Consider the following 21219-nt stretch of genomic DNA (forward strand, 5'->3'; position numbering starts at 1 on the left):
TCAAAGAGAAATAAGTCTATTGGCCACAACATAGGTTGTTTTGTAGCTTCTAAATTTCTTAAGTGTTAGGTCATTTTATTTACAAGTTAAATAGTTGTCTGCAAGAGCCTTGCTTGGTCATAAATTGTCCTTCCAATAATATAAAACACACCATTTATTTACAACACGTAGGCTCTTCCAAGTAGATCCAACAGCTCGTAAAGAACAAGAGCTCCTGTGTCATCCCTACTGAGACCAATGCAATAAAGAGCTGTCGGAGTGACTCCATATCCAGAAAGTGCAATCAGATCCAGCAACAGTAGCTTTTATGGGCTTTTCCTCCCCCCCAGGAAAACCTGAGATATTAGTGTAATATTAAAGAGCTGTGATGATTTTACCCAGACCGAGATCTTACTCTTCCTATGCTCCCACTGGTTTTGGGAGTGGTGTGAGGTTCATACTCACCAAAGAGCATCAGAATCAGACCTATTACAATGGCTTGTTTTCATAAGGGATATGATTGATTAAAAAGAAGGTTAATTGAATATTATGCAGCTGTCACAGTAGTATAAACTCCAAGCTCTGGCTTATAAACAGTATTTGTTGCAGAAGGGTTATTATCTGCTTACAATTGGAGCAATGAGCCTTTTCATCCTTGTTTATTCTAGGATGGTGAAGCAATAAAAATGCACATGCTGGTACCTGACCTCAGGTGGGCTCCTAGGAAATCTTAGCCCAGTTTAAGTAATAAATATGTTCTCACACAGGCAGAGGTGTGCCCTGATTGAACTCTGAAGTGCTAAAAGCAACATTTGATCTAGATTAGAAACTCACTTTAGGTATTTGAAGTAGAAAAGTAGCAGGAGCTGATCTGAGTCTACGAAGCCTTCTGTCAATAGAAAAGCTCTGAACAATTTCCTTTTAATAATATGAATGCATTTTTTATTGTGATTTCTGTAGTTCTTGGACAGTGCAGAGGTGTGTTATGTTTATGCAGTGGATTTACAGGCTAACAAGATCATTAACACATTCACTGACTCAACCTCAGATCATGCTGAGGGTGACTAGATCTGTGTAAGAGATTCAAGAGCACGGTATTCACCTCACCCTACTGGAAAAGGTATCTGAGCTGGCTTCTTGCAGTCTCTCTGTAAACAGTGAGAGTGGCACATGACTTCCAGAGGAAAGTCCACCTCATCCTATGTGTCTAAACCAGAAAAGATTAATTTCCCAAGAGGAATGTGCCAATCTCTTGCTGTGGACTATGAAGGAACCCTGATGATAGGGCAAGGATTTGCCCCAAATATTCCTGATTTTACCACTCATCTCAGCAGGGATACTGCACAGAGGAAAAGGAGTGCATCCACTTCAACTGCTTCTGCATCAAACTGCTGGTTCATTTATACCAAGTGTGATTCACCAAACAATTGCTTTGTCCAACAGCTGACCTTCATTCCAAAGGGATTGCTGTGCTGGTGAGGATCACCTGTGAGCAGCCTCCTCACTCTCCCTTAAAGCTCTAGTCCTGTCCACACCAACCCTCCTCTACAAAATCAAACTGCAAATCAGTCTCTTGAGTAGCTGAGCTAGCTCTTGCTGCAGCCAAATTAAACCTTTTTCACCAATGGGCTGGATGAAGCTCTAACTGGATCCCAACCGATGTATCTGTTGCTCACTGTGTCATTCCTTCCCATCCCATACATAATGCACAGATTAATTTCTCCTTTCTCCAAACCCAGTATTCAATTTGTCCCTGCCATGGCCCAACACAGTTCTGCTGATCTGTCCTATTTCTGTCTCCTTTTGGACACTGTCCAAGACAGTCAACAAGCCATTTTTACTGTAAATCTTCCAGTTGCCCATTTCTGCAGCCCTTGTGCTGAGCCCCTCTCCTGTGCTGTCTTTGCTGCACTGACATTTTCCTTCAAATCACCTCTGGCAAGAGGCCAGTGAAAGACACCTGGACAGCAGGACTGTGCTTGCAGCACACCCTGGCCTTGCTGCCGCTCTTTCTACCACCTCCATCTCATTGTTGACTGGAAGTTCTTCAAGGCAAGACCATCACACATCCATGCTGTGACACACCAGGCCCATCCAGTTCCTCACCAGGTTTATAAGCAACCACCAGAGTCCAACTGACTGCTGGTGTGGCAATGACAGACCAAGACCAATCACCATTGCCAATAAAAAGAAGTAACAGCAGACACAATGAATTATGAAAAAAAATTACTTTTTAATGTACAAAAGGTTTATATACAGGTTCAGCATGTTACCTCCATTCTTATGATGTAGAAAACAGCTAAAAATGTTCTTAAGATATAAATTTGACAGAACAATTCACCTACAGTACTTTTAGTAATGATGTCTTCTATACATAATATATACAGTGCTGGAATGGTTATTATAATACTTTTTCTGTAAATGAAGGAAGATCACCACTGGGAAGTCCGAAAAATCTCAAGTCATTGGAGATTTGGTTTCGCTTTTGTATTTGAATTTTTGCTAATGAGATATCTGTGAGGAAGGACTCAGTAGCCATCGTTGCCCTATGCAGCTGTTAAAAAATCAGATTACCAGTTGAAGAACACGCGAAAGCCTGATCTGTCTCAGTACAAGGAATGCCCAGTTACACTCCAAGTGACCAGGACAACATACAATGTCCTATAACATGTACTGCCCTCTTTTCATAAATGCAAAGGCAAGGGCAAGGTCGGTAATTGCAGGAGAATATATACAGCAGACTATAAAACAATCCCTTTAAACACAACTTTCATGGGAGACACAAATAAACAGCCAAGCACCTTGCTTTGCTTTCCTGTCCTCATGCACCCTGGACATCAGCAGGAGTCACTGAGGGGTGAAGGGCAGTGGTGAGAGCATCCTGTGTGTGCACTCTGCATTGGGATGAGGACAGGTGAGATTGCAGGATGCTGAGCAACACCTCCCTGCACCATCTGTACCCAGGGCTACCCAACAGCAGTGCTGTCCCAATCTACCACTGTCAAGCACAGCTGCCAGATACACTGCTGTGTATCTGATATCACAAAGTTTGCCTGGAGGTAGCACCTGGCATTTTCATGTCAGTCCCTGTTCATGCTGAAAGAGTGATCCTGACACCCGTTTGTGCAAAAGAAAAGCAAAGACACCAGAAAGCACCCTTGCAGAGCTGCCCCAGTCCCGTGCAGAGAATGGGGGTCAGATGCAAGTGAGAATATCACCCTGATATGATGGGGAGATGGGAACAAAAGAGTGAAGCTCTGCAGATGCTTCCCCAGTCAGACTGGAAGAACCTGGGGGGAATGTCATGTTTGTTCCCTGTCCTTCAGCATATGAGGTACAAGATATTTGAGATCAGCATGAGAAGAGTTGTCCTTGTCCAAAGCAGTCAGAAATTAAACAAGGCCTTGTCCCAAGTACATGCACCCCACTGCTTCTACCCTTTCATCTAAGGACAGAAAAAATAAATAATGCAACTGAGATTAACTTCAGAGCCAGGTGGGACTGTCTTGGAAACAGCAGATCATTATTATAAGTAGTTCTATTTTGGTGGAGGATTTGGCTTTGGGAGGCCCTGCTTCTCCCATCTCTTCCCCAAGGACACTTTCAAGAGATTCTCACTGATCAAGCTACTATTCTGGCTCAAATACCTGTTTTGAGACTGTTCAGATGTATGCCTGCACTGCAGAATGAAGGTTCAGTCTACTACTCAAATGAACAACCCAGGTTGACTGTGGTGTTTTTTGGATACGGCAGCACTTTTCATACTGTGGGACATGTTAATATAGCACTGGGTGCATGCCAACAAGCCTGCTTGTGGGCTAGGGTGTATTAGCTCATGCTTGGCCCAGCATCAGTGCAGCCACGTGCCTGTTGTGTGCATGGAGCCCTGGCAGAACCCTACATTGAGATCACAGGGATACAGTAATGTGTGCTCCAGGACATTAAAGATGCATGTGGGGCCCGCGCAGAAAGTCACTGTGCTCAGAAGGTGCAGAAGTTATGCATGTGTGTCAGTCTGCATGCCAGAGCCTTCCTGCCACAGGGGATTATTTCCCAGTGATTGCTGTTCCCAGGCCTTTGCTCCACTCTGCACATGATATAAACTACGTTGTAAACACATCTGATCAAAGTGTGCATTCACCTTTTATGTGTCTCATCAATGTGTCTTTCCAATGTTTTCTCAGAAATACCACTATGTTTTTATAAACGTACATTTTATATATGCTTCTGGCAATACACTATATTTGATTTTTAAAGGAAGAGAGGCCTTGGCTACTTAACAAGAAAGCATGGTAAGGCACTTTGCTGAGAAGCCGTTTGGAATCATTGCTCTTTGCAAGGTACAAACATATTTATGGTATAAAACAATACTGCTGGCAGAGGGCTTGTTTGGAGAGATAACTAAACCCTACTCTCGTCAGAGTGGATTACATAGTATGGCTTTTATTCTAATCAAAACTGCATCCTCCTGTTTCTTTCTGGGGCAGTTTGAAAACAGATTTTTTTTGCAAATGTAACTATTAGAAAACAATGGGGAATGCTATTTACAGGAATTCCAGGAAGGGAGAGTTTCATCTCTAACCACCCTCACGCTGTCTCCTAGTTTGGTGGTGATACTGTTCAGTGCTCTGGGAAACCAAGCCAAAAAAATAATACTAGAGGTGCACCCCTGTGGTGCTGAACTGCCTGGATATAGTTTACGTAATTCTGTACAAAGACCTCTTAAAATTTTCCTTTAGAATCCCTTCAATGTATTTAATACTTTAAAAAAAAACTACTCTATGGAAAGAGATTATTTTTTGAAAAGCACATTCATAAAACTGTTTCGCTCAGAGCCCCTTGGATCACGCTAAGGCCTTGTGCTTTACTGTTATGACATCATGTTTAGAAATTTACTCTCTTCTGCCAGCGTAGTTAGCATGGAGCTCATATCACCTATTGCCATATTGCTTATCCCTGCAGGTATGGTGGGCAGTGTCAGAGAGTTTCGTGGAGTCGTCAGGCGAGAGGAGTTCTGGGAGAGGTTCTGCAGGATGCTGGGGCTCAGGGTTCCCGACATCAGGCTCGAATGGTCCCCATCATCCATAATGGCATCAAAATCTATCTGGGATGGCTCAAGACCTTGAGAATCCACCGTGCTGGACACCTGGTTTGCACCTGGGGAAGGCAGAGTGGCTGGCTTGCTGTTCAGTGTGCACTGCTGCTGCCTGACCCGGCAGTCCGCGTGATTATCAAAGCTGCTGTTCTGTTCATACATGTGGATTTGACCGTAATAATACATCAAATTGTTTTCCCTCGTTCCGTCTGCACACTGCTGGGCTGGCGCCAGCAACATGTCACTGGTTCTTTTATGCATGGCCTCTGTCATCTCCTGACCTGGGCTGACGGTGTTTGTAGAATTGGGAGTTCTCATGTACCCCAGCTGCTGGACGGTGCGGAGGCCTCGGGGTCTGCTGCCTGGGTTTGGCTCGGGCGGAGGACGAGGCTGGATCATGCTGGTTGGATACGTCTGTGCAGCTGAAGCCATCATGCTCTGTTGAGGCTCAAAGCTGGGCTGATTGGAGGCCATGATGGGCTGATGAAAGGTCTCCTGAGCCATGGGGAAGTTCAGCTGGGTTGGCTGAGATGAGTAGTTCTGCTGATTCGGTTCATGCATGACCTGTCCCAGCACTGGGCGCTCACTGTTGCTCCTGACCATCAAAGAAGGGTCGGTCACCATGTCCATTGGCTGAGGGTGAAGATGGGGTCCGGACTTTGCTGCCATGTTGCTGCAATTAGGAGAGATCTGATTTGCATTACCACTGACTGCACTGGGGCTCAGCATCTGATGAGTTTGGTTATAGCCTGTGTGTAAGCCCATATCAGGGTTCATACTGGGGCCTAGGCTCATTGGCTGCTGCCGCAGCTGCATGCAATTTAGCCTCTGCCCATCCATGGCCACGTTTCTTTGCATAAAGCTCTGCTGTGTCACATTCATACTATTGTCTGGAAGCTGCATCTGCTGCTGGTTGTAGTTCTGGTACTGACCAAAGTTCTGCTTCTGCTGGACCACTGCTAAGTTCCCTTGTGAAAACTGCTGCTTTGACTGATTGGGCATGATATCAATCGTACCTGAGCTGACTTCATTCCACTGGACAGGCATGTTATTTTTATTCATGTCTGAAGAAGTATCAAAACTCATGGAACAGTCTGCCATCATGGGTCCCAAGTGACTCATGCTTGCCTCAGACACTGCCATCCTGCGCTGGCTGGGCAAAGCTGGATGCTGCAGCTTCCCGCTTCCCTGGAAGTTCTGCATCTCATTGCTGTACCCCATGGAGGTGCTCTCGGCCACAGTCCCATTGCTCTGGGATTTGATGTACTGTACCACGTCATCCGGCAGCACAATGTCATCATCTCCAATGGGTGCCTCTGTCTCCCCAGACATGGCTTCCATGGCGATGTTTTCACTGATGCTCAGTGGTCGGGGTGAGTAAGTGTGCCGGGGAAGGCTCCCATCGGAGTGCCCATAGCTCTGGAGACCAAAATTCCTCCTGTCTGTGGGGTGTGGAGGATGTAAGGGGTTCACGCTGTTGGTACTGTTGAAGCGGTGAACTCGTGGGAGGGCCTGGGGGTCTCCAACAGGTCTCCTCACTGGGTCACTTGCCCGTCTCATGCAGTTACCCTGCACTTCATGGGGAAATGCTGGAGCTGATGGGTAGCCGTAGGTGTTACCATCACTGCAACGCCTTGGGCCTGGTGGGAGGCGGATGGAGGGCAAGGTGGGGTCTGGTCCATCCATAAGTGAGATCCTGTTCTTCAGTGTCATCCTCTCCATGTTTGGCAGGGGAGTTGGAGGAGGGCCCCCTGTGGCAGCAGCATACTTGGCTTTCAGCCTGTAGTGCTGAGCTGGTGTGAGGTTCAGCAGACCTGGCATCCCACTGCACTGGCTCGCCTCGCTCGACCGCCGGGAGGCGTCTGTTGAAATTGGGTCATAGGAGTCAGCAGAGCTTGTGTTATTGGGACGGTGCCCGAGATGTGAAGCCTCACTGGAACGGCGGCTGGAGAAGTACGGGGAGATCCCTGATGATCTGCGGCTGACAGTGTAGGCAGAGCTGACGGTGCTTGTTGTACTGTCACGGCGCTCGTTGAGTTGGTTCAGCATTGTAACCTCATTGACAGACAGCTCCATTATTCTGGGATTAGGCAGCGTAGCAGAAGAACCACCACAGTTTTCTAGAACAGAGCCTGTGAGAAACATTGAAGGGAAGGAAAAGGTTTAGTTAGCTGAGACATTTCACTTAGTAATGTTTCTGGTGCCAGGAAACAAACTCACAGAGCCACTCCCAAATATTTCATGGTAGTGATAGTGAATTTCATTTGCTGCTAGTGAATTCAAAGCTTCATCTCTAGCTCTATGTCCATGCAAAAAGAGCAAGGTAGCTGTGGAGAAAAGTTAAGAAGTCCCTCCTGGAGAGTCTTTGTAACGTATAAGACCCGATCCTCAGCTGCTGAGGAAGTGTCTCCACATGGGCTTCCCTCAGTAGGAAAAAAAGTATGAGAACAGTGCCACAGGGACAGCACGTAGCTACAACCACAGCTGCTCTCTGAGACAGCTATAGTCAGAGACAGGAGGTCAAGAGCCCAAAAGCTGACATTCAAAGCCTCTTCCAAGAGTAACCCAAGAACTCCCAGTATACTAAGCTCTGAGGTCTAGTATAACCCAGGCACTGTGCCTTGGGACTTCTTGGCAAAGCTAAGAGGAACACTGTAGGAATTATAAAGATGCTTTTAACAGGAACTGCCAGCCAGTAAGAAACTGGCATATGAAGCTGGAGGCAACAGCCAGAAGTCTTCAAAGTGACAAAAGGCCTGTCAGAGCAAAATTAGGGAGGGAGGTCTTGTCTGGATTGCTGTTATGCTCTACTGGTATCCCAGGAGGCACATTAGCCCTTGGGGGACTATTACTGCTGAAAGAAATGCAAGCAGTCTTGTGGTTGTCACTGAGACAATGAGGACAGCTGTGTCTGGGTCCTGGGCAAGCCCAGAAACAAGGACACCAATACCTCTGCCTCCCTTCATAGCTCTGTAGAACTGAGCATCTGGGTTGCTGTTGCACATCACCAGATGGCTGTGTTTACACCCAAGCTGTCCATTTTATCTGACATCTTCATCTAGCAAGGACTGACTCAGAGGCAATAAGAAATGATCCTCATTCCTTCAGGGCAGACTCTTGGTTATAAAACCAGAGTCAAACTCTGGAGGATTCCTACAGGACATGGTCCAGGCCCAGGGCTTACCATTTCCTGAGATGGGAGGCAGCTTGGTGTTTCTGGCTTGTGGAGCTGGGCTCACCCATGAGCAGGAATCCTTAACTGTCTTGAGTTTCTCTTTCTTGAGCTGTTCAAGTCGTTGCATTGTCGTCATGTGTTTCCTTAGCTGCAGGCTGACTGCTGAATTACCAGAAGAGACCGTTGAGTCCACAACAGGAGTGTTGTCATCCAACGCCGTCAGATCTCCCAGACTTCCCCCGCTGTGCATGTTCATTTCTACTCCACTGTCATTGTTGTTGATGCTGCCAAGGGGTGACGGCTCACTGCTGCATGACGACTGGCCACCAGGACTGGACTGACACATCTTGGGGAAGGAAAAGAGAAGGAAGAGTTGGATGCGTCAAAACATGGATGGAAAGAAATCAGAAGCACAACATCCCCAGTGTTAGTCCTGGAGCACCGAAGAGATCCTGTCCCAGGCTCTCCCCTCTGTTGTTACCCTTCCCTGATGTAGCATCAGCTTTACAAGAAGGCATTTGCCCTTTCCCTGTGAGAGGAGGTCAGGACAGCACCCCACAGCTGGAAAAACTATGGTTAAACTGGAAGGTGGAGAGAAACCAAATGCTCTTCTCCAAAAGAATAAGGACGGATGTTACTCGAAGAAAAGGAGAATATTACCTGGTTGTGTAAGGTACATTGCAGCAAACACTGGCTTATCTAACATGGAATCATGGCCTAAGTATTTCAGACACAACTTATTTCTGACTTTAAAACACCCTAACATATAATTAGGTTAGTTGAAAAACTTCCCAGCCAGATAAAAACTTGGTTCACTGTTTGCAAACTCCCACTTACAGATAAGGCAGATAAGCACCATAAATATTTATTTTATTTACATTAGGAACTGCATTTCACATTGAGTAGTTTATTTGCTGCAGACGCTATATGGTCTGAACTTGCTCTGAGGTAGCTATTACTGCTGCCAAAAAGGATGCCTGGCTTCTCTGCTTCAGGCCCATGCTCCAGCAAAAATGGGAGTGCTGAATAGGCAACACACTCTGCCCCAGGCCAAGGTGTAAATGCAGGGTGTTGTAGTGTTTTATTTTGCTCCATAGCACACCCCATGGGCAGGTTGACTGACTCTGACTGCCCATCAAACCAGATGACAGAGATTGCAATGCCAGGATGTAATATCAAGTTGTGATGATGGGAGAAAGGAGACAAAGGGGATCCTTGGGCACTGTGTTCTCCCATTTTTTGTACTCAATATATGCAGTATCCCCTATCCCTCCCCATTGCCCTGCATGCCTCTACCTCCACCCTGCAGGGATTAAATGGAGACAGGAGATCTGTAAGAAATCATGCTTTATACAGCTATTTTAATACAAAGGAGTTATTTGCTCACCTTAGTACCGACTGTCCTTAGGAAGGTAGAGTAAGGAAGGGTGAGTGGGAATAAAGAACAGGTTGTTAGGACAAAGACATCATTAACAAAAAGGACCATGTTAGTAAAAGGAGGAAGAGGGAAATGCAGAATACAGCACAAATTTCCAACATTTACCCCACTCCCATAACTCATCTTCCCTGCCTTCCCTCTTTGTGGGCCCAGATAAAATCCCTAGAAGAGACTTTCTACCTGTTTTCATGGAGTTTGGACCCAAAGATAGGTCAAAACCAAGGGGCCTGGGAGTGATGGGAACCAGTGAGGCATCTCACCCCTCCCACCACCCTGACCTTAACCAGGAAACAGGAATTGGATGTGGACCCCCCACATCACATGCCACCTGTTAGGCATGCACCAGTGAAGTATCCAAGGCTGGATGGGGACAGCAAAGAGAAACATACAACTCATGGCCTTGCTGCCAGCAAGATGGCTTGGCTGGAATCCTGGGAGCACAGAGCATTAGGAAAACAACTCCATACGTTTTGGAGAAACAGGGTGGGGACTCATCATTGTGTCTGCGTTTTCATAGGAAAAAACCAACAAAACACATGGAGAAAGTATTGGAGAGAGGTCATTCTGTCCAGTGGTTCTCACACTCAGCCTTTGTAATACAGAGCCTCATCACAGTAAACTGTTCCTTTCATCAATTAGAGACACTTTGGATGGCAAAATACTCAATTTTTTCCTAACTGAAGAAATGCTGCGTATTAGTGATTTGTCCAACAGCACATCCCCTATCTCTTTTCAGAAAATGTCTGTAGCTCCAAAGGATGTTTTTCTTAGCAATAACAATCTTTTAGCCTGGATTCAAATCAAGATAAAATATATTTTGGAGCTCAAAGTCCTTTCAGCCCTAGTGAGAAGTCGGGGGAATACGTGAATACTCCTTTGCAGCTGAAAGTCTTTTCTGCTGTATCCAGATCATAGCCTGTCCTCCTCTGAGCTTGTGCAGCACATCAGGACTTTGGGTACAAATGTGAAAAGAAACATCCATAGTGATCTGTGTGTTGCAATGCTTCATCACCTTCACCAGCCTTGGGCTTCCTCTGTGGGATGGAAAAGGCTTGAATGTGTTTGAACCCATCACTATACACAGCTCCTTTGAACCACTGGAGCTCCTGTAATGGCCAGAAGGCTGATAGACAATCTTTGGTTCAGCTGGTGGTCACTCATGGGGTTGGTAAAGCATGATCACAGTTGGCTGAAAGCCTGCACTATGTAAGCCACAGTGTTGCTCCCAAGTTTACTCCTACTTTCACTCCCTAGCCCCACCATCCCATGACAATGTTCTGTGGCAGCTGGGAACATGTATTGAACTTGTGCACTCCTGAGCTCTAGCCAAACTTGACTGATCAGGAAGGCTGGTCTAGGTGAACTTGAGTGGTCCCTGCCAACCCCAGCAACTTTGTGCTTCAGTGTAAGGTGGACAGACCAAGGAATTGAACTTGCTTAAACATACCCAACAAAAATAAAACAGCTACTTTTTCCCCACTGGCTTCTTTAGACAACCCACAACAGAGTTGTGTCAGCTAAAGTGCAGTGCAGCAGTAGCAGCCTGGAAAGAAAAACAGAGAAGGGTGCAGGGAGGAGGAGAAAAGTGACTACTTAAGCCAGTACATCAGCTTCAAGAAATGTTCATCCATCTGTGCCTTATGGTTGTTGCCCAGTTTAAGCTGGTGAGATAGGTAGAGCTCGTTTGACCATGACACTCTTGCGTTTTACCCACTCTCAAAGCACAGGAAGGACCAGCTCAGCACTAGGCATCATATGGCTCCCATGACTATGAGGGCAGAAATTTGTGATGCTGGGTAGGAAGGTGCAAAATGCACTGGACTGTGCCCTGACCTGCAGTTTCATTTCTGGACTTGAACTCAAGGGTGTTGGCAGGTGAAGGGCACCTAGCCAGAGAGGTAAATGGCATACAAATGCTTCATGCCCCCATTGCGTCAGAGAGATTTGGGGCCACGTCATTTCTCCCAAGAGCAACTGCTCTTACCACAGAATTCTCTGTTTTTATCGTTTTGACTTGTAAGCAATCCTCCATGCTCCTTATGGTGCTGTTGGCCTCAGGGCTCTCTGAAACCTTGCTGCTCTGCTTGGCACTCGCCTCATTGTCCCCATTTTCCTTGAGAGGAGGTGGCCTTGGGTGAACGTCGTTGCGCTGCTTCTTTGTGACGTGAGCATCAGGCCCGTGCACTGTTTTGACGTGTTTCCTGAGGGAACTAGGGTCCGTGTACCGCTTCGTGCAGCCAGGGATTTTACAGACATAGGGTTTCTGTCAATAAAATAAAATCTTGGGTTATATTTAGAATAAGCCAAAATATTCCAGTTACAGCATACAGTCCAAGAAAACAATGAGCATCGCAGCAGACAGCCCAAAATGTAGAGCATCTGCCCCACAGGCAGAATCCCACAGGATTCTGTAAGACTGAGATATCAAAGATGTGATATATGGGCTGCTGCTGATCCACACAGACTTGGCCAGTCACTTCATGTGGCTAAAGTTCTTGTTTTCAGTCTCTGGATTAAAAGGCAGCTAAGAAATCATGAAATAATTTCCTAATATTACTTTCCTATGTATGTATTTGCTTGGGTGGCCACAGGAATGTTTCCTGATTAAGGATGGAAGGAAGGTGATATAGGGAAGTAGGTGGGTTCTACACCAAGAAAATGTCTGAAACCTTCCCTTCTGGATGATGGAATTCCATTGAATCCAAGCCAGACTGGATTCAGCCTACCCAATCTATCATACCACTCCAGCACCTGTCACCTTGAAATCTGTTATTGTGCAAAACAAACCACAGGCATGCAACGTTTTTTTCAGACGATAGCACTCAAGTCCTGAATTCATGAATCATTGATTGCCACAGGAAAACAAGGCTGAACCCATGCTTCTGAAAACAGAAGTCAGCAAAGAGATACTTTTCTTCTTTTAACTTTTTTCTTTTTATTGAGTTTCCAATTCCAAAGTGTATTAGCGCTGCAGTTGTTTAAGCTGGTGCTGCTGCACTGGAAGCTCTGAATTAATCACAAGTTTTGTTTTCAGTCTCACTACTACTTTTTGTATTTTTCTGCCAATGCACTAGGATAGATGCATGAGAAAAAACAGATAGATGTTATTTGAGTTATTTGAAGGCTACTCAAAATGACCATTCCTATTCTTTTTTTTTTAATCTGTCTTGTAATTTCATTCAGGAACTTAAGTGAAAATATACAAAGGAATATATTTTCTTTGTAGAAAACCAGAATAATCACATGAAAAACACTGAAAGTCTGTTTTTTATTCAAAAACATACTTTCTGACTGATCCTGGCACATCACTCAGTGAAGTTAAATCCTCATCGCACCCCACTGAGGTAAATATTTAATATATTTTAAAGCTGGGTAAACCAAAGCACAAAAAGTAAAATAATTTGTTTAAAAAGCTATGCAACATTTTGGACAAACATTACAGAAATATTATTGCTGCTATTAAACTCTATTCCTGAGAACAGAACCCCCACCACAGATGCTAAAAAAACTCTTATACATAAACAGCTCAAAGATCCTTTAGGCTCAATAGTTCTGACTTTTCAGACCCCAGCCATAAGGGTAACATAATCACTATTGGCTGGACAGCAGATGCTCCACCTAAGAGGATTCCATCATTGTCTTCATCAGGCCATAATCCCCTGCAACTGAACTAAGCACAACTGCTGTTTTGTTGGCTTGTCTTCATCTATCCCCTGAGTTATCCAGATTCTGACATCTAATGCAGTGTATGCCCTAGTGAAGTCAACAGTTTAGATATCTCAGATGCCTCCCTCCTACTCCCAGGTACATACAGGGTAATACTTGTTAGGGTGAGGGAACCAGAGAACTCCCCAGGTACTAAGGAGAGTTTCTGCATTTTACCCTTGTTCATCTTGAGTTGCAGAAAATGTCATACCGTGCCTTTGACTGGGCATAAACTCATGCCACTCTTTTGTGTATGCAGTGGAGAGTGGTCACAGGATGAAAGCCCTTTTCCCAGGTGTAACTTTGAAGATATCTTCTGAAGGAATTCAAATAGTCACTCAAAGTTTAAAATTAAATGGTGTGTCTGACATTTCAACAATCAAACAAAAGCCAGTTTGGTAATATATCCTCAGCCTTGAACTTCAGCATGTTTGGACTATACACCTACATCCTGTCACACGATGATAGTGACAAATACAGGGAATCTGGAACTTCCCCCTTAGAGAAGATTTGGATGATTAATCTGAAATTGTGGTGTATTCCAAGTAAACACTGGAAGCAGAGGAAAAAGGGCTAGGAACCACAACAGAATTGCCAATGGGTGATGGCAAATACAGCCACAAACTTCTGCTTTGCGTTTGTGTGGTTTTGTGAGCCAAGGTCTCAGTGCACTTTGCTAACCCAGTGGTCATGGCCACAGCTGGATGCACGACCCTTGCCTGGGCCTGCTGCCCAATGCAATGAGCTTTGCCATGAGGCATTCCAACGGTTGGAAAGGATCACGTTATATGTTCCTCAAAAAGAGGGTGTCAAATATATGGCCCAGCGAGCCTTTATATGCACCCTACAGATCTCCCCCAAGTCTTGGGGCATGTCTGTACTGCATCAAGGAGGACTGAACACCAGTTCAGGAGTGAGTACGACCTCAAAATGTACAATCATGAAGTGCCATGTAGTTCCCATGGCAATGTCAGCCGGTCTGGTACAAATCCTCTATTAGTGGTTGTGCTGTTTCTGCACCTGAGATGGCTTTGGCATCCTCCAGGGAAAAAACAGCAGAGAATAAAATTCCTGTCTGTTATGTGAGTCTTTAATTTGTGTTGAAAGCAGCTTGTGCCAAGTGTCAGCATATTAGATCAGGGTTCATCATAGGCATGAAGTTGGATGCTCCTGCCCTACAGGCCTCACCTTCATGCACAAGGGGAACTCAAAAGGGCAGACCTTCGAGTGTGTCCAAGCTCTGCCCAGATGCAGTGAGGAGCCATCCCAAATCCAGTCCATCTTACAATCTGGATCACCCATTGGAGAAACTACATTTAATAACACAGCCAAAATGAAAATCTCACATCTAGGGATGTGGGAGATTATCAAGCTCAACAGATGGGATACTCTGCCCTGCCAAGAAAGGATCCTAGTAAAGCTCTAGGGATCTGTGATCAAGTGATCTATGGGCAAAAAGTAGCTCACATACTGCTTCAGTGTGCACAAACTGGGCTGATTGAGTTTGTACCCAGCACTAAAAGCTGTACCAGGAGTCATGATTCATTTGCATGAGAATCTAGGAATTGAATAGAGATGAAAATCTCCTTTAAGAATGGGAAAAAATGCTGCAGAAATGTGAATCTTCAGTGGTTTGATTTATGCAGCTTATGAGCAAGAATACAAAGAGTGGCTTAACATTATAGGAATTAAGAGGTGGAAATAGCAACAATGAAAGAACACTGGATCCAGTGCTGGAAGAAGGCAGAGAAAGTATCCAGGACTGGAGAATGAGCCATTTACAATACTTGAAATGTGAGATTAAATTACAACTGCCTACCTTTCAGGGGAAAAAGCTTTAACATAGAGTAAATGATGTCATAGTCAAACACTACTTACAAGGAATGCAGGTTGCTGAGCTGACGAGAGGTTGCCTGTCTTTTTGGTCCCTCCTGGCCTCAAAGTTGGTGTAGCTTTAAACAACCCCAAACTACCCAGTGTACGTGTGGATATGGGTTAGTTTTAACCGGTGTCCTGCTGGGTAAGTGGCTTGCTGGTGGAGGACAACCCTGATGTTGGGGTTCATACACAAAGAAATACAAACAACACCACAATCCTGGTCATTCATTGGCTCCATCTCACACAGCACAGAAGGACATTCTAGACTTTGAGTCCTTATTCTGACTCCAATAGAATCTCTGAAACCTACAGACCTTTGGTTATCACTGACTGATATGCCAGAGATAAAAATATTCCCAACAAGCCCTTTGTAGACACAGCATCACTTCAAAAAGCTGCCAACCGTGGCAACTGAGCTCCATTCTCCAATAGTCTATATTTAACTGTTGCAAATGAGGCTACAGACTGAATTCTTCAGGGCTGAAAACTCTATTAGAACTTTAGAGTATTGTTTTTTCTTCCCTTGTCGGTTAATTAGTGGTAATATAAATTTCAATTGTTGGCTGTGGTTGATTCCAACAGACCATCACATGCGTTACAATAAAGGCAATTTCCTTTACTTCCCAACTACTAATAGTGAGTCTTAATTATCCAAAGTTAACAAAGCATTGCATTGTGCTCTATCATTGTACATCAAACGATGGAGGGAGTATTATTTCCAGAGCATCAGGATCCAGGGTAGCTGCAATATTACTACAAGTCTGCTCCACAGTAATATTAAACACCACAATCACAACTGTACAATACTATCTGTGCTATTAAAAATTACAGATTTGGAAAATGCTTGTTTTAATTTCCAAAGTCAATTAAAAAGTTTGCATACTTTAACATCTGTTTATGATTTCAAACACAGCTTCCATAAATATAAAGTAATGTGGTCTGGCTCTCCAGCAAAATAAATCCCATTAAAAAATAAGAAAAATCTCTCATTACAGTAGGTTTCTTTTTACATGAGTCCAGTGTGTAAAATGTATGTTTATTGTCAGCAAAATTTAAAAAAAAAGCCCTCTGTTTTGCTGCAGTGAGCCCAGGCTTACCTCATTGGAATGTGTCCTGTTCTGGTGCTTGGCTCTGTCTGAGGCATTGGAAAAGGCTTTATTGCAGCCTTCATGTTCACAGACATAGGGTTTTTCTCCAGTGTGGGACCTCAGGTGTGTCTTTAAGTTCTCCAGGCGGGAATAGGCTTTGGAGCAGCCCTCAAACTAAAATAAAAAAACACAAGAGGAGTGATTAATTAACCAGAAAAAAATTGATTTACCCTCTGCCTAAACCCTTCTCATCTGTTTCTCATTCTTTCCTTTTTTTCCTTTCCTTTAAAGGCCTTGTGTTTTAGGGAACAACATCCACTTTGTTGAGAGAATTTGCTTTCCTAGGCAGGTTGAGAGTTTCAGCAATGAGTCATATTCAAGGTGCTGCTCCTTTTTGGGTACCTACCTGACATTTCAACAAGAGACTCTTTTTCCAGAAGGTTTAAACACCCGTCCACTCCTCCCAGAGCTATCTTAGCCCCTTCTGCCACCACTCTGCAGCTAACACGCTCAGAAATGGAGGGCCCCTCCTTCCCACCCAGGGAACTGACAGCTTCTCGACAGTTTGACCAGCCTTGCAACTTCACTAGCACCAGCACTGGAAAGGGCAGACCATTCCGTAACACAAAAGCACAAATCTAGTGAGCTTTGAAGTTTCCCAAATTACAGCTTGGGTCTACTCTTGGAGGATGCTGTGGTCAGGCTGTCTGACATTACCAGTTTAAAAAATACAACTCTCAGTCTTGAATACAGATGGATTTTTGAATGACAAAACAGGCCAGGAACCTCCCTCCTGGAAGGAAACCAGCTGCCCACACAACGAGAACGCGCAGCTTGGGGGACATGGTGAGGCTTTGGTTGATGTAAGTCCTGCCATACTCCACTCTGGCTGGGCTGGAGGCTTCTCCCTGTACCTGTCCTGTCTCAGTGTGGGAGGATTTCATCTCAAATCAAGTTCAATCCAGATGTGACAGAACTTCACATTGCTCTTTTGAGTCTTGGCCAGAGAAGAAACTGGTGCCACAGCAGGACAGGTCATGACCAGTGTCTGATTTCCCCATGGGCAGCTCAGTGGACCTACATGTCCAGAGGTCTGGCCAAAGTCAAGGGCATGCAATAGCAACAAGTACTCCACATGTACAGGACTTGCCTGCACTGCAGGGAGTGAGGCAAACATGCAGCCCATGACAGCCATGAAGCATGTAGGCACAACATTTAACTTTGTTGTGCTGGCAAATAAGTAGGGTTACTTAAATCTTTAAGGTCTAGCATAGGGATGGTGGAAATAAGGCAAACTCGCTCTGATCTTGAGATATTTAGATCTCTTCAATGATAGTACAAACATCCTGCAAGAGCTGATTCCTCCCACAGCTTTTTCAGGGTGGGATGATCCAGTTCCTCTTCCTCAGACAAGTTTCATTAGCCCATTTGTCCCATAGAACACACCACAATTTTGAGATAGCACAGTACATCCCTTTCTTCTCTTGCCCTGTGCAAGCAATCCTTTATAGCTCAAGTTGCTTATGGTTATTGAAATACATCATTCCTCTTGCTGGAAAACAAAGAGAACTCAGCGTGAAGCAACTCATGTCCATTCTGGTTTTGCTGGATACTGACACAAAAATGCAGTTATTAAGAGCAAAAGTTCTAAGGCTACATTTTCAAATAAGAGCTTCTCAGCAAAGTAGCCTGTGCATGTTCAAAGCAGTAGTTCCCACTCTTACGTGTGGATTTCATTATGTCAGTGGGAGTTCTGGCTGTCATCTGCTGAAATAATCCTTGACCAAATCCCAGGCTGCAATTGGGCTCATCTGTAGCTTTATGTACACCACAAACTTCTTGTCTGAAACAAATGGTGCTTTGAAAAATCACTGCCAGACTTGGACAAGGAATGCTCTGCCACAGAAAGGCACGCTCTGCAGAGCTGCCATGTATCCCAGGCAATTGGAAAGAGATGGTACTCCAGTTCAGGGAGAGTTGCTGCGACATATTGCCCATGGAGGGACTGCAGATCTCCAGGAGGCAGAGGAAGACTTGAGACTCAAATACACACAGCTTTGCCATTGCTCCAGTGTGACAAAACTGAGGCTTGAAAGAGACAGGATTGTGCAGCAGCGCTTTTTCCTGCTCCATCACAGCACTGAAGAGGATGCAGTCACTGATGCTTTTTGTCTTCCAAGTCCCCCTACCTGCAAGGGCAGGGCTAGATTTTCCCTCAGTGCTCACTTTGTACTCCACCAACAATTGTTATTTCTTGATATTTTTAAGGAAGATTGGTAAAGCACTAGACTGGGCAAAAGGCTTTAGAAGATTAAAACAAAGGACATGGCCCTGTGCCCCAGGGGAGCTTATGCTCTAAATTAAATGAACACAGGGCTAGAAGATTGATAAAGGAGTCATGCAGCAAGCAAATCATACATATCCTAATATTTGTAAGGAGGAGCTGGGGCAGAGGCAGGGAGAGAGCAGGGCTAGAAGTGGCTAATGCAGTAGAAGAGGAAGATATGTGCTGAGCAGAAAGAGACATCCTCGAGACTCTGGGGATAGGAACAGCGAAATGCTGACAGCAGAGGAGGTATGAAAAACTGGCAGGAGAAGGCAGACAGCAGAGGATATCAAAAGACAAGGGACAAACCTTCAGGAGGAATAAGGTCTCAAGCATATGAGAAGGGAGATTGTGAACACCTCTCCTCTCCCACCAGTTGACCACAGCCACTAAACTTCACACCTTGCTTCCCTCTTGTGCATCCCATTCGGCCTCCCTGAGCCAGCAGTGAGGTGGGAGACTTCAGGTGTGAGGGCAGATGTGGGCTGTAATGTCTTGAGGATGAGCAGGACAAGAGCCCAGCTCTCTCATGTATTGCCAGGGCTGAGATACAAAATAGCACCCCATACTCTTACTCAGGCAGTGTTTAAACACTAGACGGTGCTGCTGAGATGCAGAAGGTCTGGGCACTGGGGTGATGTCAAGGTTAGGTGGTTCCCCACAATGTGGCATTACTGGATTTCTTTCTTAGATGTAGGCAACTAAATTGTCAGGATTTCCACTTCAAGTGACTTGCCCTGCATTGCTCTGGATCTCCGTGGTAGATCTGAAACCATTCTTCTCAAAGAAATGCAGTTTTGTCCACTAACATCTTTACCATACTCCTTGAGCTCTTGCCCTGTCCCCTGGGTCTAACCTGCAAGTAGCTGTAACCCAGACACAGAGGGCTGGACTGACTCTGAGCTGTGTGCCAGTGAGTACCTTGCTAAAGCCCTACTTGAAGCCATGCCTGTGTCTGCACATACAGTTTTGTGACTACCAAAACCCAGTGTCCCACTTGTCAAGTGAGATGCACCACATGTCCCTGGCAGCTCACCGTGCACTTGTGTGGCTTCTCTCCCGTGTGCCTTCGCATGTGCACCACCAACATATACTGGGCCTTGAAGGGCTTCTGCTCCCGTGTGCAGTCCTGCCAGCGGCAGACAAACTCCTTCTTCTCCCCATGGATGTGATCATTGTTGATGTGCTGACAGGAGAGAAAGGAAAACCAGGTCACTCCTGGAAGAGCTGATGTCAGCAAAGCACATACAGTGCTCCAAAAGCCAAACATTCTCGCCCCAGTGCTTGTGGTCAGGCATTGCACCTGGGTGCCAGGTGCACAGATAACACCAGGGACACAGGATCCAGAACTGTGGTCTGGTGTGTCCTGCAGGAGAGAGGAGAAAGGAGCTTCCAGTACACTGGCTCCAAGGCAACTATAAATGGGAAGTTAGCAAAAGCAATGGGGACCCATGGTGGAAGGGAGAGAGGAGCCCTCTCAGTGTCCCCCCAGCTGCTTGATGTCACTGATGAGGGTGATGACAGAGTAATTTTTGTCTCTGCTGAACCCTTCTGTACCACATTTATGCAAGTGGGACCCTCTTCTGGGACGCTGCTGGAGAGTGGCAGAGAGGAGGAGTCAAGCTTTGGTTGGATTTAGAGATCTTAAAGGTCTTTTCCAACATAAATGATTCTATGTTTCTAAGGCCGCTTGCACACCAGCCCACACACCAGTCCCAAGACATCCACCTGCTGTCCAGTGCTGGTGGCTGACAGGAAATGACAGCATCTGTGAGCTATGCACCAATAAAAGCTCGTCTGCATCAATTACTGCTAATTACTCTGGTCCACGAAATCCTGTGCTGGGGTGTTGAAAAGCCAGACCCAGAATGGTGCCTTCGTCCACCCTGGGAGGAAGAGCTGCTTTTTTCCCAATGTAGGGCAGATGAAGCTCTGCTGAAAATAAGCAGAACCAGAGACCAGTCTGTCGGAGTGCTGTTCCTGCGGCGGCCTTGTCTCTCTGAATAGGGTCTTACTGCCAAAAATAATGCCTGTCCTCACTCCTGTGTTTTCAGTAGACATTCACTGACAGGAAATCCTAAAATAAACTACTTTGGGTTTGGGTTTTGGCTTTTTTTGTGCTGAGATTTTTTCCAGCCCCTGCTTTTGTCGCCTTGGCCAAAGCCAGACACACACTTTACAGCTTGGGATGAGAGTTTCTTGGGGCAGTGAGGCAGTGTGAGGACACAAAAGTACATTAAAACAGAATCATCAGCCTTCACAGTCCCAGCAAAATCCAGCTTCAGCATTCTGTGTGCTGTGGTCGAATCCTGGAGTCAGAGACATGCTGTCTGGGGTCCCAATTCTACCCAGGGACAAGAGGAGGGGTGTGGGGCTCAGCTGGTCTCTCAGGCACTGCTGGTAAATACTGAAAGCCAAAGCTGCATGCTGGGAGAGTGCTGTTTGAGAGAGGTTTTGTATGGGTTTGGAGTTCTGCTGCCTACAGCTCTGGTCTTATTACGTGGCCACCAGTGTGAGATTTTATCCTGAGATGGT

General features: G+C 45.5%; 1 protein-coding gene across 4 annotated transcripts in view; it reads right to left on the reverse strand.

Moving 5' to 3' along the window:
* Positions 1-2192: 2192 nt before the first annotated feature.
* The window catches only part of GLI2 (GLI family zinc finger 2), a 192405-nt gene continuing 173378 nt past the window's right edge, over positions 2193-21219 (reverse strand). For all 4 annotated transcript variants that reach the window (XM_071562407.1, XM_071562408.1, XM_071562406.1 and 1 more), the window contains 5 exons: positions 19721-19870; positions 16368-16532; positions 11672-11950; positions 8259-8595; positions 2193-7206 (listed from right to left, as the gene is read on the reverse strand). In XM_071562407.1, the coding sequence (XP_071418508.1) occupies positions 4850-7206; positions 8259-8595; positions 11672-11950; positions 16368-16532; positions 19721-19870 (3288 nt within the window). In that variant the 3' untranslated portion in view covers positions 2193-4849. The remainder of the gene's footprint in view (positions 7207-8258; positions 8596-11671; positions 11951-16367; positions 16533-19720; positions 19871-21219) is intronic.

This window comes from Pithys albifrons, chromosome 8 (genome assembly GCF_047495875.1).
Source record: "Pithys albifrons albifrons isolate INPA30051 chromosome 8, PitAlb_v1, whole genome shotgun sequence".
Taxonomy (NCBI): domain Eukaryota; kingdom Metazoa; phylum Chordata; class Aves; order Passeriformes; family Thamnophilidae; genus Pithys; species Pithys albifrons.